Below are 13764 nucleotides of genomic sequence, written 5' to 3'. Positions count from 1 at the left end.
GTAAAAGCAGCAAGCCGCACAGTTATATTTAATTTTTTTGTTGAGAAAAATCCCATTAAGCATGCATCAGATATTGTAGTATTTTTTCATAGCTGGCCTCTTACAAATCTCTCTGCTCGACTTAAAATTTGTCTGTCAGTCACACACAAACTCACAGCTATCAGGATGGCATGTAACTGCTTAGGGAAGAGGGAAGGATTTTAAAATATATAGAGCAGACAGAGCTCAGAGGGGCGTCCCAATGCCTCTCTCTTCTACTACAGCATGTGCTATGTGACTGTGGTTGCCATGGTAGTTCATGACACTGTGCAAAATTATGAATAAATATTAGCAGTATGAAGAAACAAACCAAGGAAAAATGATAATTACCAACATTCTTCTTAAAGCCTGACACAGTGGTTTTTCTAAAAGGTAAATAAAAAAAAAACATGCATTTACTGTACTGCTTTAATATTAAAGCTGCATACACACACAACGATTTTTTTAATGAACGATTTTAGTAAACGATTTTTTCCCTTGAAAAAATTAACTAAAATCGTTTACTAAAGTTGTTCATTTACTAAATGTAATGAACGATTTTCACACAGATCAGATAGTATTGTCTTTGAAAAGCGAAACAAGGGCCCTGATTCAGACCCACTCGCGAGCGGCTGTCCGCTCGCAAGTGGGTCGATGTTCTGCACTGAGCATGCGCACGACGGAGGGAGCTCCGTCGTGCGCATGCGCCAGACGCGACGAGCGAAGGAAAGTCCTTCGCTCGTTGTGTCTGATCAAAGGGGGCGTGCTGTCGATGTTGATTGACAGCACGCCCCCTTTGGTGGGCGTGCCTCCCTGACGGGGGCGTTCCCACGGGAACGCCTCCCGTCAGAAGCCGGCCCACTGACATCACTAGTGATGTCAGTGGGAGTGATTTTGGCTCTAATAGAGCCAAAATCACTCCGGAGCTTGCGGTTGAAAACCTCAACCGCAGGCTCCGGCTCGCAGTTTCGATGGTCACGACCATCACGGCCATCAAACTGCACGCTCGTATAGGCTGTGGGTGGTGACCCACAGCTATACGAGCGTCCAGGAGGACGCTCCATTTTTATGGAGGGCGGCCCTCATTCAGAGCGTGCGCTCTGCTCAGAGCGTACGGCTCTGAATGAGGGCCAAGGTCCGTGGAAAATTCTTGTAGATGCCAAGGGATATTTCTGCATATATATCTGTTCTATAGAGCAGAATTGGATGCAACTGCTCCACAATGATAGAAAGTGCAATGACTTCTAGAGAAAGAGAGAACAGTGAGCTGTAGGGTACTTAGCAATCTGCATGCCTTTTCATAAAGAAAACTAATTTTATACCATGTGTTTATCTTAATATAGTATGGTTTCCTGTTTTTCCTGTTTTAAAAGGATATCCATCACAAGGGTGACTGCAGACATTTCTCTTGCCAAGAGATCAGTTCTAAATAATCCAAGCAGAAGGGCGATAATTGAACGTTCAAACACAAGGTCCAGTTTGGGTAAGAATTTTGGGAATAGTCAATATACAATATATTGGGTTAAATTCAGCCAGCATGGTGACTAACACTTTGGGGTCTATTCTATCGGAATTTGAAAATCATCTGTCCCGCGAGCAGCTTCACTGCCCCTTTCGAAGCAGTGACGATAGTGCGCATACGTGACCTACAGGCAGGGCCGTAGAGAGCCTGGTCAGGCCCGGGTAAAGGAGGGGCGTGGCCTAATCACGGGAGGCGTGGCCATGCCCCCCTCCCCCCCACAGCCATAGGAGACTGCTCCGGCTGCTGCAGTGATCTGCTGTGAGGGAGGGGGGGGGACACCGGACCCGGGCCCCTCTAGCAAGCCTGGGCCCGGGTAAACTATACCCCCCGTCTCGGCGCCCATGCCTACAGGTCATGCATGCGCACAAGAGCCCCGACGTCCGACAGAAGGAGCCGGACAGGGGAGGAGGGATCCCTATTCGTAACCCGGGACTCCCGCACTCAAGCCATGAAAATATTGTATTTTTGGAGCTTGGTGAATTCTGCCCCTGTACTAGTGTATGTGGACAGCAGGCCATCCCGCCAGAGGAAGGTGAGCAGGAGATATCTCTGCTTTACCTTCTTGATGAATGGCCCGATAACTTAAATTTTACAATTGCAGGTGAAAATTTTCACCTGCATCAGTGATGATGAATGGGCCCCCTAATCTTAAATAATAAAATAGTAAAATCTACCTGAAATATAGTTAGCCGTGATTTGTTTATGCAATTTGTATATTAATATGACTAAAATGCAATATTATTTAGAGGCCTATTTATTAAGCACTGACGTTCCACAATGCTAATTTAGTATCCAACAGGCTGCGAGTAGCAGAGGTGGTTCCAAAAACACAGGAGCAATTCATTATGGCTCCGATGCAGAGATGGCTGATCCGAATATCAGCTGTACTCGCGATCCCTATCACCATTACTGTTGTATCAGTGATACTGGGGTTCACGCATGCGCACGGAGTTCCCGATGGCTAGCGGAGGGAGCCTAACAGGGCCGTAGAGGTCCAAAAGGATCCCGTTTCACAACCTGGAACTCAGGAGCTGATTCAGACCCGCTCGCTATGATGCGAACGCTCGTAGCTGGCCGATAGTCGCCTTCTGTGCATGCGTACACATCGCAATGCGCATGCACAAACCAGTGCGAGAGATCAGGATGCGTTCGCTCGCTGCGCATAGACTGCCCAGCAGAGTGACAGGAGAAGTCGTGTGTGGGTGGTGACAGGGGTGGGCCACTGGGAACGGGGGAGTGGAGGTGCGAACGTTCAACGCCGTTTCAGAGGCGTGCATAGTTAAAAGGGCGCGTCATAGTACACGTCACTTGGTGGGATTTCACTCTGAAGTGATCGCAGTGCTTGCGGCAGGGTATAGTCAACCTCAAGCGCTGCGATCGCATCCGATGGTGCTCGATGTACCAATGTTTTCAAGGACTTTCAGGAGATGAGGTGCACAAGTGGGCATCTTAAGAATGGCTGGTGGGCATCTGCATACACTAAGTGATCGCTCGCCAAGACATAGTGGGCGTGCTAATGCCTTGCCGTGCGATCGCATGCCTTGCTGGGCGTGCGCTAGATTTGCATACGCAGGGTGCGAGCGAACGCATTTAGTGATATTTTTATCACATAAATTATATCTAGATTGCAAGCTCTTGTGTCCAGCATATATATTTTTTTGATCGTTTGGTTTTTGTGAAAAGCATTCTGCCTGCCTTATGCTGTGAACACACTGGCAGATATATTGGCCAATCAATTGATCAGCTAATATATCGTGCACCTGTCGGCCAGTGTGTACCAGCGTTATGTCTGTGAATAACGTCGTTCACAGACATATCGCATAAGCTGTGCTGCACAGCCGATGCCCAATATATCTGCAGATGTATCTGTCCATCGTGCTGTCCATACACTTGCAGCGGAGGCCGCGTGCGATCATTGGCCAGTGGGACCTGCGGCCAGATGATGGTTGTTCAGTGTGTATGAACAACCATCATCTGCAGATATATCTGTTCGGTGTGTACCCAGCTTCACTCTCTTTGTTTATTCCATATATCATTTTATTTTTCCTGATAAGGAAATCCTGTACAACCCGAGTTAGAGTGGTGTCTGAGGTTTATTAATGATTCTACCACTTTCAGGATGCATTGAGGCTGTTAGACACCTCTGGTCACTGTTATGCAACATAGATGCTTTTGTCATTTACTGCTAGTGGAGAGCAGCCACTAACATCATCTTATGCCAATGTTTTAAAACAGAATTTGCAGGCAGAAATAAGTCATCCAATGTGCCCATTATAGTGCATATATAAGATACCAGTGACTGGGGTCACATAACTTTCCTGTTCTCAATCTTCCTACTCATCCATGTGTCCCAATTTGAAAGAGAACAGGATGGAACTATCCGTAGCCAATCAGGTCATCAGAATGTTCATGGTAGTGCTTAGGAAATGCAGCAAATGAGGACAGTGCTGCATCATACTTGCCTACCCTCCCGATTCGGCTGGGAGCCTCCCGAATATCGGGTGGAGCTCCCGCCCCCCCCTGGAAAGACAGGCAAGCCTCCCGGACCCCGGTGACTCACTCGACGTTCAACGATAAACCCCAGCAGCAGGGGGGACTTGTGATGTGATTTTGCGCTGAATCGCGTCCAGGGCAGGCCCTAGCCCAAATTTTTTGGTAAGCGAGTATATTTGTTGGTGCCCCCCCTATGCAGTTAAACGCGTCCAGTGGCAGTAGTGGCACTCCCTATGCAGTGCCCCCGGTAGTGGTCCCCCTGTGCAGTGCCCCTTGTGCCCCCAGTAGTAAGCCCCTTATATAGTGCCCCAGTAGTACTCCCCCCTATGCAGTGCCCCCAGTAGTGGTACCCCCTATGCAGTGCCCTTTATATAGTGCCCCCAGTAGTGGTCCCCCCTTGTAGTTCCCCTAGTAGTAGTCCTCCCTCTTGTAGTGCCCACAGTAGTAGTCCCCCCTCTTGTAGTGCCCACAGTAGTTGCCCCCCTCGTAGTGCCCCCAGTAGTAATCCCCCCTTGTAGTGCCCCCAGTAGTAATCCCCCCTTGTAGTGCCCACAGTAGTAGTCCCCCCTCTTGTAGTGCCCACAGTAGTAGCCCCCCTCGTAGTGCCCCCAGTAGTAATCCCCCCTTGTAGTGCCCCCAGTAGTAATCCCCCCTTGTAGTGCCCACAGTAGTAGTCCCCCCTCTTGTAGTGCCCACAGTAGTAGCCCCCCTCGTAGTGCCCCCAGTAGTAATCCCCCCTTGTAGTGCCCCCAGTAGTAATCCCCCCTTGTAGTGCCCCCAGTAGTAATCCACCTCCCCCCGCCCGCAGTAGAGACGTAATAAAAAAATTACAAAAAAAACCACTTACCTGAAACCCACTCCTACTCCTGGTCCCACCGCCGATATCAGCTCCTCCGTCCACCACTTTGCATTACGGGAGTGACGTCATGACATCACTCCCATTACCCACTGCGGGAGCCGGAAGATGTCTGGCTCTGGCAGTGGGAGCAGCAGCCGATGAGAGTCTGTCTGACTCTCATCAGCTGCTAAAGCAAACACACAGCTGCCGGCGCCGGGGCGCCGATTCAGCGCTACACATGCGGTGCAGCTATGTCACAGAGACACAGTCTGCCCGTGGCCCGCATGGTACGGCGCCCTTCACTATGTGGCACCTTATGCAGCTGCGTAACGGGAGAACCGGCCCTGATCGGGTCATCCTGGCCCCGCCCCCTGCTTGACAGTGTCGTTAATTGCGGCATTGTGAAAAGGGGGTGGGGCCACTATGATGCGAACTCCCTACGCTGTCCCATGCCCCTCCCCTTTTGCAGCAAAACGCCACCCCCACTGTGAAAGACCTATAGCTCCCTCCCGGAAGGGGGTTGGGTAGGGGAATCGGTGAAATTCTAAATGGAGAAATTCCCAACTTGCCAATTATAACCATTTTCTTGTCAGGATTGGGGTATCAATATCTTTCAACGTGTTGAATATTCCTGATCCCCTGGCCCCGACGTCGGCAAAATGGTACACTGCGGCAATCCGTTGCAAATGTATGGACGTCATTAGATAGTAAAAGGGCAGATCACAGACAGTGCAGTGAAGTGATTCGAGAAGACTGTAGAGTTAAATACACTTGTATATAAATTAAAGTTCATATATCCTCTGTTTTTTTTCTTTCTTTTTTTTTGTCAGACTGTATGGCCATACAAAAGAAATGCACAGGACAAGACTGAGGGAAATACTTATAAAAAACAACTGCTTTATTTACGCAATATGTCTATGCATGTGTGTGCACAGGCATTGTGTGTGGGGGCAAAGTAATACGTGTCCATCCACTCTGTTGGTCCCTGCTCTGGAATGAAAATGGGCTCTTAAGAGCCTATGCCAGAGGTTCCCAAACGTGGTCCTCAAGGCTCCCCAACAGTTCAGGTTTCAGAGATATCCATGGTTGAGCACAGGTGGTTAAATCAAATGGACTGAGGTACTAATTAAGTCACCTTTGCTTAACCATGGATATCTCTAAAACCTGATGTTACGATTCTTACACAAGATGAGAATCGTAAGGACTGCTGACCAGGGACAAGGCTGGATAGAGATGTGGCAATCCTTCCACTACTGGTACTTGCTGGAGTGAGGCTGCAGGTAATAGTACTAAAACAGGTGTAATGGACAGGGCACACCAGCAGCAACAGATGATGAGTCTCAGGAATGTCTAGGGACTATGGTGCACCAGACAAGGAGTGGCTGGACAATAATAACTAGCTGCTAGGCAGGAGAGACCGGGACTGTGGTATTGCAGGATTTCAGCCTGGACTAGACAAGCCTGGACTGGCAAGGTACAGACAAGGACAAGACAGGCAAAATACGGACAAGGACTGGACAAACAAGACACAGACAAGTTACAATGATGAGGCAAGAACACTGGCAGTAGTACAAACAGGGGCGCCGAGAGGGGGGGCCCGGCGTGGGCCCGGGTCCAGCCCCGTCCCCCCCTCTTCCTCCCCCCCTCGCAGCATCCCAGCACACAGCGTGTGCTGGGAAGCAGTGGGAGATCGCTCGTGGCTGCTAAGCAGCAGCCACAGCAGTCTCCTATGCCTGAGGGGGGGAGCGATCACACTGATCGCGGCCCCCCTGGCTTTGCGCCGGGCTGAGGGGCTCACAGCGCCCCCTCCCCGGCGAGCAGCGCTGCTTCGCGGCGCTGAAAAAGTATTTTTTTTTAAATAAAAAATTAATTTCAAGGGGGCGTGGCCACGCCTCCCGCAATTAGGCCATGCCCCCTCTTTACCGGGGGCCCCGCGGTGCTCTCTACGGCCCTGAGTACAAACACAGTTCAAGGTGTGGCCTAGCAGGCCGAGGTGAGGCTACTGAGCCGAGATGGTTATGGGCCTATTCATCATTGCTAAAATATCGTTGGGGGTAATTAGGTTTAGAACTCGCATGGAGTTCTACCTAGTTACCGGAGGAATTCATCATTCCTCCTCTCCATAACTATCTATTCCGAGAAGCTGTCATTTTTCCAATGACAGGTCTTCCGAAAATAGATACTTTTCCCTGCCTAGTCCTACCTTACCGCAGCTGTAATCAGTGCTGCGCATGCGCCGTACCGTTCACAAAAGTGGCACATGCGCAGCACTGATCACAGCTGCAGTAATTGAACATAAAATTCTATGTCCTCGCACCCCCCCACCTATCTGGCCGGCTGTTTTGCTGCAGCCACGGATCCCGACCTCCTGCCCGGCCCCAGCCACTACAAGGACGGCCAGGCGGAGGGAGCTCTAGATATATTTATTTTTTATATAACTTTATTATGTTCTCCCCGCTGCAATGCTGCTGCTGCTGCCGGGCAGCGTCTCCCCTTCCCTCTGTTCCCCGATGGTACTTGTAAGTGCTTCTTTATTTAACTGTTTATAGTAAATAAACATTTAATTGAAGAAGCACTTACAAGTGCCACCGGGGAGCAGAGGGAAGACGCTACCCGGCAGCAGTAGCAGCATTGCGGTGGGGAGAAGACACAGCCGGAGCCTGAGGGACCAGGAGCGACGGATCGAGCCGGAGTAGGACCTGCCCAGCTGAAAACAGGTAAGTCTAGCCCGCTATACGCCACCTGACAGTGGCGTATAGTAACACCATCAAATTCCGAAAATACATAGTTTTCGGAATTTGATGAATAGCCTAATTTCTACATTCCCTTACTAATGTATGGGGAGTGTGGAAATTAACGCAGACAGACTTAACCAGGAGATATCAGTGATATCTCCTTTCTTAAGTGTGTTAATAAATACTACAAAACAACAATTAAGGAAAAATTTCCTTAACACCGTTATTTTAGTCTTGATAAATAGGCCCCTATGAGACTTGAAGTAACGGAGTGGCCTTGAGGACCAATGTGCGACTGGAACACACCAATGCGGCCTTAAGGGCCGAGATGAGACAGCAACAAATAGAGCGGCCTTGAGGGCCGTGGGCAAATGGAACCAACCGATGCGGCCTTGAGGGCCGAGGTGCAGCTTTGTGAGCTGAGATGTACTTGGCAAGATGCAGCCCAGTGGCCGAGGTGCAGCTTTGTGAGCTAAGATGTACTTGGCAAGGATGCGGCCTGGGAGCTGAGATGTGGCTATGATAGCCGGTATGGACTTGACTAGGATGCAGCCTAGTCGCCATGATGCGACTGAGACAGCCGAAGTGCGGCTACTGAGCCTGATAGTACTAACACAGTTCGAGGCATAGCAGTCCATAATGCAGAAACCAGACGGCAGACAGGAGTACTCAGACGCGGCAGGAACACAAACTGGAGGCAGCGAGGTGGAGAACACTGCTGGCAGAATAGCTGGCAATAAACTGACTCGGCTAGAAGCGGCCTTACAGGCCGAGGTGAAGGAACCAAACAGCAGACAGGTGTACTCAGACGCGGCAGGAACACAAACTGGAGGCAGCGAGGTGGAGAACACTGCAGGAAACATTAGCTGAATGCTGACTGATACGACTAGACAGGACTGTGGTAATAATACAGCAGGGTTGAACACTGACAGGATCAGGATACCATAACAGTAGAACTTGGTAGACCTGCAAGAACTCAGGAAACTGTGAACAGAGCAACATACACTGGTAGTCAGACAGTATAACCGGCACTGAGTGCAGGGCTGACTGTAACTTATGAGATGCAGGATCCAATCAGAGCCATTCTCTGCAAAAAGCCTTTCCTAATGACAGGCTACTAGTGTGCAGCTGGGTTCAGCACACAGAGAGACAATTAGTGTGCCGCTGAAGTCTGCACACAGACAGACAGGCAAGATTACAGCTTAGAGCTGAAATCAGACTAGACAGGATTTCCAGCTGCATGCAACAGCCGGAACAAGGACAATACATGATGCAGTGTGGGACCTGCCACCAAGGTGGACCCTGTTTGGGAACCTTTGGCCTATGCAGTGAATGGAGATGTCCCATTGGACTGCCTTAGTTGCATTGGCTGTTTCAGTGGTAGTTACGCCATTGGAGTAGGTCCTGTGAGGACACACACTGGAAGGCGTTCATTGTTTGAGCTTGAAGTCCTGGGTCAAAATAAAACCAGGAAGCTTCATTGTACAACACAGAAGTGTTGGAGTGGCTTTCCTAGATATATGTGTTCAGTGGTGGAAGTTCGGCCCCAGTGCCCTGAGGCAAGATTGTCCCACCCATTACTACCCCCCACCCCCCTGTAAAAGACTAATTTTTCTCATTCACCGAACTTTATCCCCGGCTCACGGTGAGTAGGGACTGTAGACACAGGCCCTGATTCAGAGCCGGACGCTCTGACAGAGTGCTCGCTCTGAATCAGGGCATCCCTCTTACTTTTTGGAGCGGCCTCCTGGCTGCTTGCATAGCTGTGGGTGACCACCCACAGCTATAGCGAGCAGCCAAAATGATGGTCGCGATGGTCAAGACCATCGCGACCATCGGACTTGCGACGAGACCTTTGTGGTAGGGTCTTGTCTGCCGCAAGCCCTGGAGTGCTTTTGGCTCTATCAGAGCCAAAAGCATTCCCACTGACATTACTAGTGATGTCAGTGGGGCCGGCACCAGACGGTAGGCGTTCCCATGGGAACGCCCACCAAAGGGGGCGTGCTGTCAATCACCATCGACAGCACGCCCCCTTTCGTGCGAGACCCATAACGATGGCTTGGCCGTCGTTATTTAGGTCTCGCGCATGCGCACTTGGGCAACATCGACCCGCTTGCGAGCGCTCAGCGCTCGCAAGCGGGTCTGAATCAGGCCCACAGTGTGTAAATGGCTATCTGCTACCCCTCTAAAGCTACAGGCAGCATGCGGCTTCTGACTAAGGATTCTATGTACTAAGCCTTGGAGAAAGATAAAGTGGATGGAGATAAAATACCAACCAATCAGCTCCTAACTGTTACTTTACAGACTATAGGGGAGATGTATGATGTGGATTGCGATGAAGAGGGTCCTCTTAATGGCCACATCATACATCTCCCCCATAGTCTGTAAAGAGACATGCTTGCATGCATACTGTGCATGCGCCGTTGTTTGTGTGGACCCGCTTCGCCACGGGATCACGGTGAAACCGGTCCTCTTAACATCCGCATGTATTAAAAGAACTTTTCTGAAGTGGGAGAATGTTAATTCACCTGTTCAGAGAATCATGTTCTCCCTCTTTTAGCGGGGCCGCTGTCACTGACCGGCGTCTACATGCATACTGCGCATGCGGCAGTCAAATTGCTCCCAGCAACACCTGCGGCTAATACAAAAAAAATAAAAAAACTTTTTTTTTTTATTTATTGTATACACAATCCTTGGCCGTCGGAACTGACAGCCAGGGACAGTGCTGTGCATGCGGCAACGACAGCTGCTGCTGTCGAAATCGATAGCTGCAGCTGTCGGAAAAGTCAGTGCACATCGGCGCTCCTATCTTTAAGATAAAAACGCTGATAATGACAGGGGCACATTACTACATGCAGGGAAGTGGTTGGTAGTTTATCACTCTCCACTTTATAACTTTCTAGAGCTTAATACATCTGGCCCCTTATCTGCGTCCACTTTATCTCTCTCCATGAATTAGTATGTAGACCTCTATAGATGATAGTTTCCACCACCCTCTCTCCGCCTACTGTTGCCACGCTTCCACATCCAGGGGCGCCGAGAGGGAGGGGGAGCGGGTACAAATTACCCAGGCCCGGGTCCGACGCCGCCTCCCCCTTCCTCACAGCGGCCCAGCTGAGCTGCAGTGGGAGACTGCTCGTGCCTGCTGACCAGCAGCCACAGCAGTCTCCTATGCCTGTGTTGAGGGGAGTGATCACACTGATCGCGCCCCCCCCCTGGCTTTGCACCGGGCTGAGGGGGCTCAGAGCGCCCCCTTTGCCAGCACTGAATTTTTTTTTTGAAGGGGGCGTGGCCACACCTCCCGCAATTAGGCCACGCCCCCTGTTACCCCAGGCCCACCACGGCTCTTGGCGGGCCTGTCCACATCTGACGCCTGGGGGCAAATGCTGCTGAGATTTATGCCACTACATGTCTTGTATAAGTATAGGGAATATAAAATTGTTACAGTATTTGCTTGGTCAAAGCTATGGCCCTCATTCAGAGCCGCTCGCAATTAGCGCTCGCTCGTTCATAAAAAGGGGGTGGCTATTCAAATGAAACGTTCGCTCTTTGCGGTCTGTTGCCGCCTCCATGTCTGAACGAGCGAGCAAAACATACGCTCGTTTATTTGATAAAAACGCCCCCTGGCCGCTCGCATCATACGTCATGTCCGCTATTTATTAGATTAATCGAGTACATCGAACAGCGTATGAACTGCTCGCTATTCTTGTGGTTGGTTTTTTCAACCACAATATTGCGAGCAGTTCTGACTATAAAATAACCCAGTGACGTGGTGAATGACGCTGCTGTATTAATTATGCACACCCATAAAACGCCCGCTTTGACCTTTAAGCACGCCTGCGTTCTGATCTCCACTCCCCCTTTTCAAGCACCTTCCCCTGTTACCACCCACATACGCCTCATTCTGTCACTCAAATTAGCAGGCACTCGCTATATAGCGAACAAACGATTTTCGGCCGCACTGACTGGTTCGCGCATGCGTACTAAAAACCGTACGCATGCGCAGATGTGCAAATATCGCTCGGAACGAGCGTACTGCCGCTTACGAGCGGCTCTGAATGAGGGCCTATGTCTTTTATTTCCACTGTTTGCTCTTACATAACTATATGTATTTTGCATTCATCTGTATGATTGCATGATTATTTGGGAAATAAAATGTTATTGTCATTATATTCATTGAGTGGACAGTAGTATCACAGGCTAATTGTTGCTGGCATGAGCTAGACATATTTGTCTGTACACATTTCCTCATGTAACAGTTCAGTTTTAAAATCAGTTTATGAGTGGTGCTCCGGAATGCTAGGCATCCAAAGCACTTTCCTAAGTGATGCGTGACACAGCCCTGTAACACGGGCTCCGCTCACCGTGACTGACAAAGGGGTGTCACTCTGAATTAGTGTGTACTTTAACAAAACAAATCCAGTTACATAGTGATGTAAGCTGCAGTCCCTGCCAAGGTTGTTGATGCGAAAAGCAGGGATCAGGCACAAAAATCAATATCCTGAATGAAATGTTAACCAGCAGGGGCTTACGCTTTTAATTAAACTTTAACACCAAGTACAATGTACTGTTTAATATTTCCATTGATATTTTATTTTTTTGATGGATTAAGAACAACACTTGCCATATAGGAAACCGGTGAACATTGTATTGCATATTATTGCAATCGTTTCTCCCACCTGTGTTAATTTAATGGAATCCTTCATTGCAAATAGAAGCCTAACTAGAAAAAGCATAGCAGCAGCCGATTACACTAAAAGTAATTGCAACATAATTCAGTTTAATAACACAAGCTATTAAAATACTTAACTTATACTTTCTACAAACCAACACCATTTTCTTTCAATTTAGACCGGTCATGCATCACATAACTGTGAGAAACCTTCCCCCTATAATCCTGATATGCTGAAATTACATGGTTGGGCCGTATTCTGTCAGGGCTGTGGGTACTGATACAGGTCCTGATTCAGAGATGGCACCAAGCTGCTCAGTGTCGGACTGGGACATGAAGAGCACAGCGTGAAAATGCAGTGATAGGGGACTATACTTAGGGGTGTGGCCAGCCCCGAGAGGGGGTGTGGTCAGCCTCCACAGAGGCTTGGCTACCCATTAGAGTGTGCATGGTCAGGGCCCCTTTCAAAAAATAAATTATATATATATATATATTATATATATATACAGTCAGGTGCATAAATATTGGGACATTGACAGAATTTTCATATTTTGGCCTCTATTCACCACCACAATGGCTTTGAAATGAAACAAACAAGATGTGCTTTAAACTGCAGACTGTCAGATTTAATTTGAGGGTAATTACATCCAAATCAGGTGAACGGTGTAGGAATTACAACGGTTTCTATATGTGCCTCCCACTTTTTAAGGGGCCAAAAGTAATGGGACTATCAACTCAAAAGCTATTTCATGGACAGGTGTGGGCTATTCCCTCGTTAATTCATTATCAATTATGCAGGTAAAAGGTCTGGAGTTGATTCTATGTGTGACATTTGCATTTGGAATCAGTTGCTGTCAACTCTCAATATGAGATCCAAAGAGCTGTCACTATCAGTGAAGCAAGCCATCATTAGGCTGAAAAATCAAAACAAACCCATCAGAGAGATAGCAAAAACATTAGGTGTGGCCAAATCAACTGTTTGGAACATTCTTAAAAAGAAAGAACGCACCAGAGAACTCAGCAACACCAAAAAGACCCGGAAGACCACGTAAAACAACTGTGGTGGATGACAGAAGAATTATTTCTCTGGTGAAGAAAAACCCCTTCACAACAGTTGGCCAAATCAAGAACACTCTCCAGGAGGTAGGTGTATATGTGTCAAAGTCAAAAATCAAGAGAAGACTTCACAAGAGTGAATATAGAGGGTTCACCACAAGATGTAAATCATTGGTGAGTCACAAAAACAGGAAGACCAGATTAGAGTTTGCCAAACATCTAAAAAAGCCATTACAGTTCTGGAACAACATCCTATGCACAGATGAGACAAAGATCAACTTTTACCAGAGTGATGGGAAGAGAAGAGTATGGAGAAGGAAAGGAACTGCTCATGATCCAAAACATACCACCTCATCAGTGAAGCATGGTGGTGGTAGTGTCATGGCGTGGGCATGTATGGATACCAATGGAACTGGTTCCCTTGTATTTA

General features: G+C 48.6%; 1 protein-coding gene across 2 annotated transcripts in view; it reads left to right on the top strand.

The window, feature by feature from the left end:
• CACNB4 (calcium voltage-gated channel auxiliary subunit beta 4) overlaps nt 1-13764 on the top strand; it is a 44168-nt gene that overhangs the window by 6895 nt on the left and 23509 nt on the right. For both annotated transcript variants that reach the window (XM_088462008.1, XM_088462007.1), the window contains exon 5: nt 1392-1501. In XM_088462008.1, coding sequence (XP_088318134.1) covers nt 1392-1501 — 110 coding nt within the window. The remainder of the gene's footprint in view (nt 1-1391; nt 1502-13764) is intronic.

This window comes from Taudactylus pleione, unplaced genomic scaffold (assembly GCF_031769625.1).
Source record: "Taudactylus pleione unplaced genomic scaffold, aTauple2 ptg001137l, whole genome shotgun sequence".
In the NCBI taxonomy this organism is placed as follows: Eukaryota; Metazoa; Chordata; class Amphibia; order Anura; family Myobatrachidae; genus Taudactylus; species Taudactylus pleione.
This window is presented reverse-complemented; position numbering and strand designations above follow the sequence as displayed.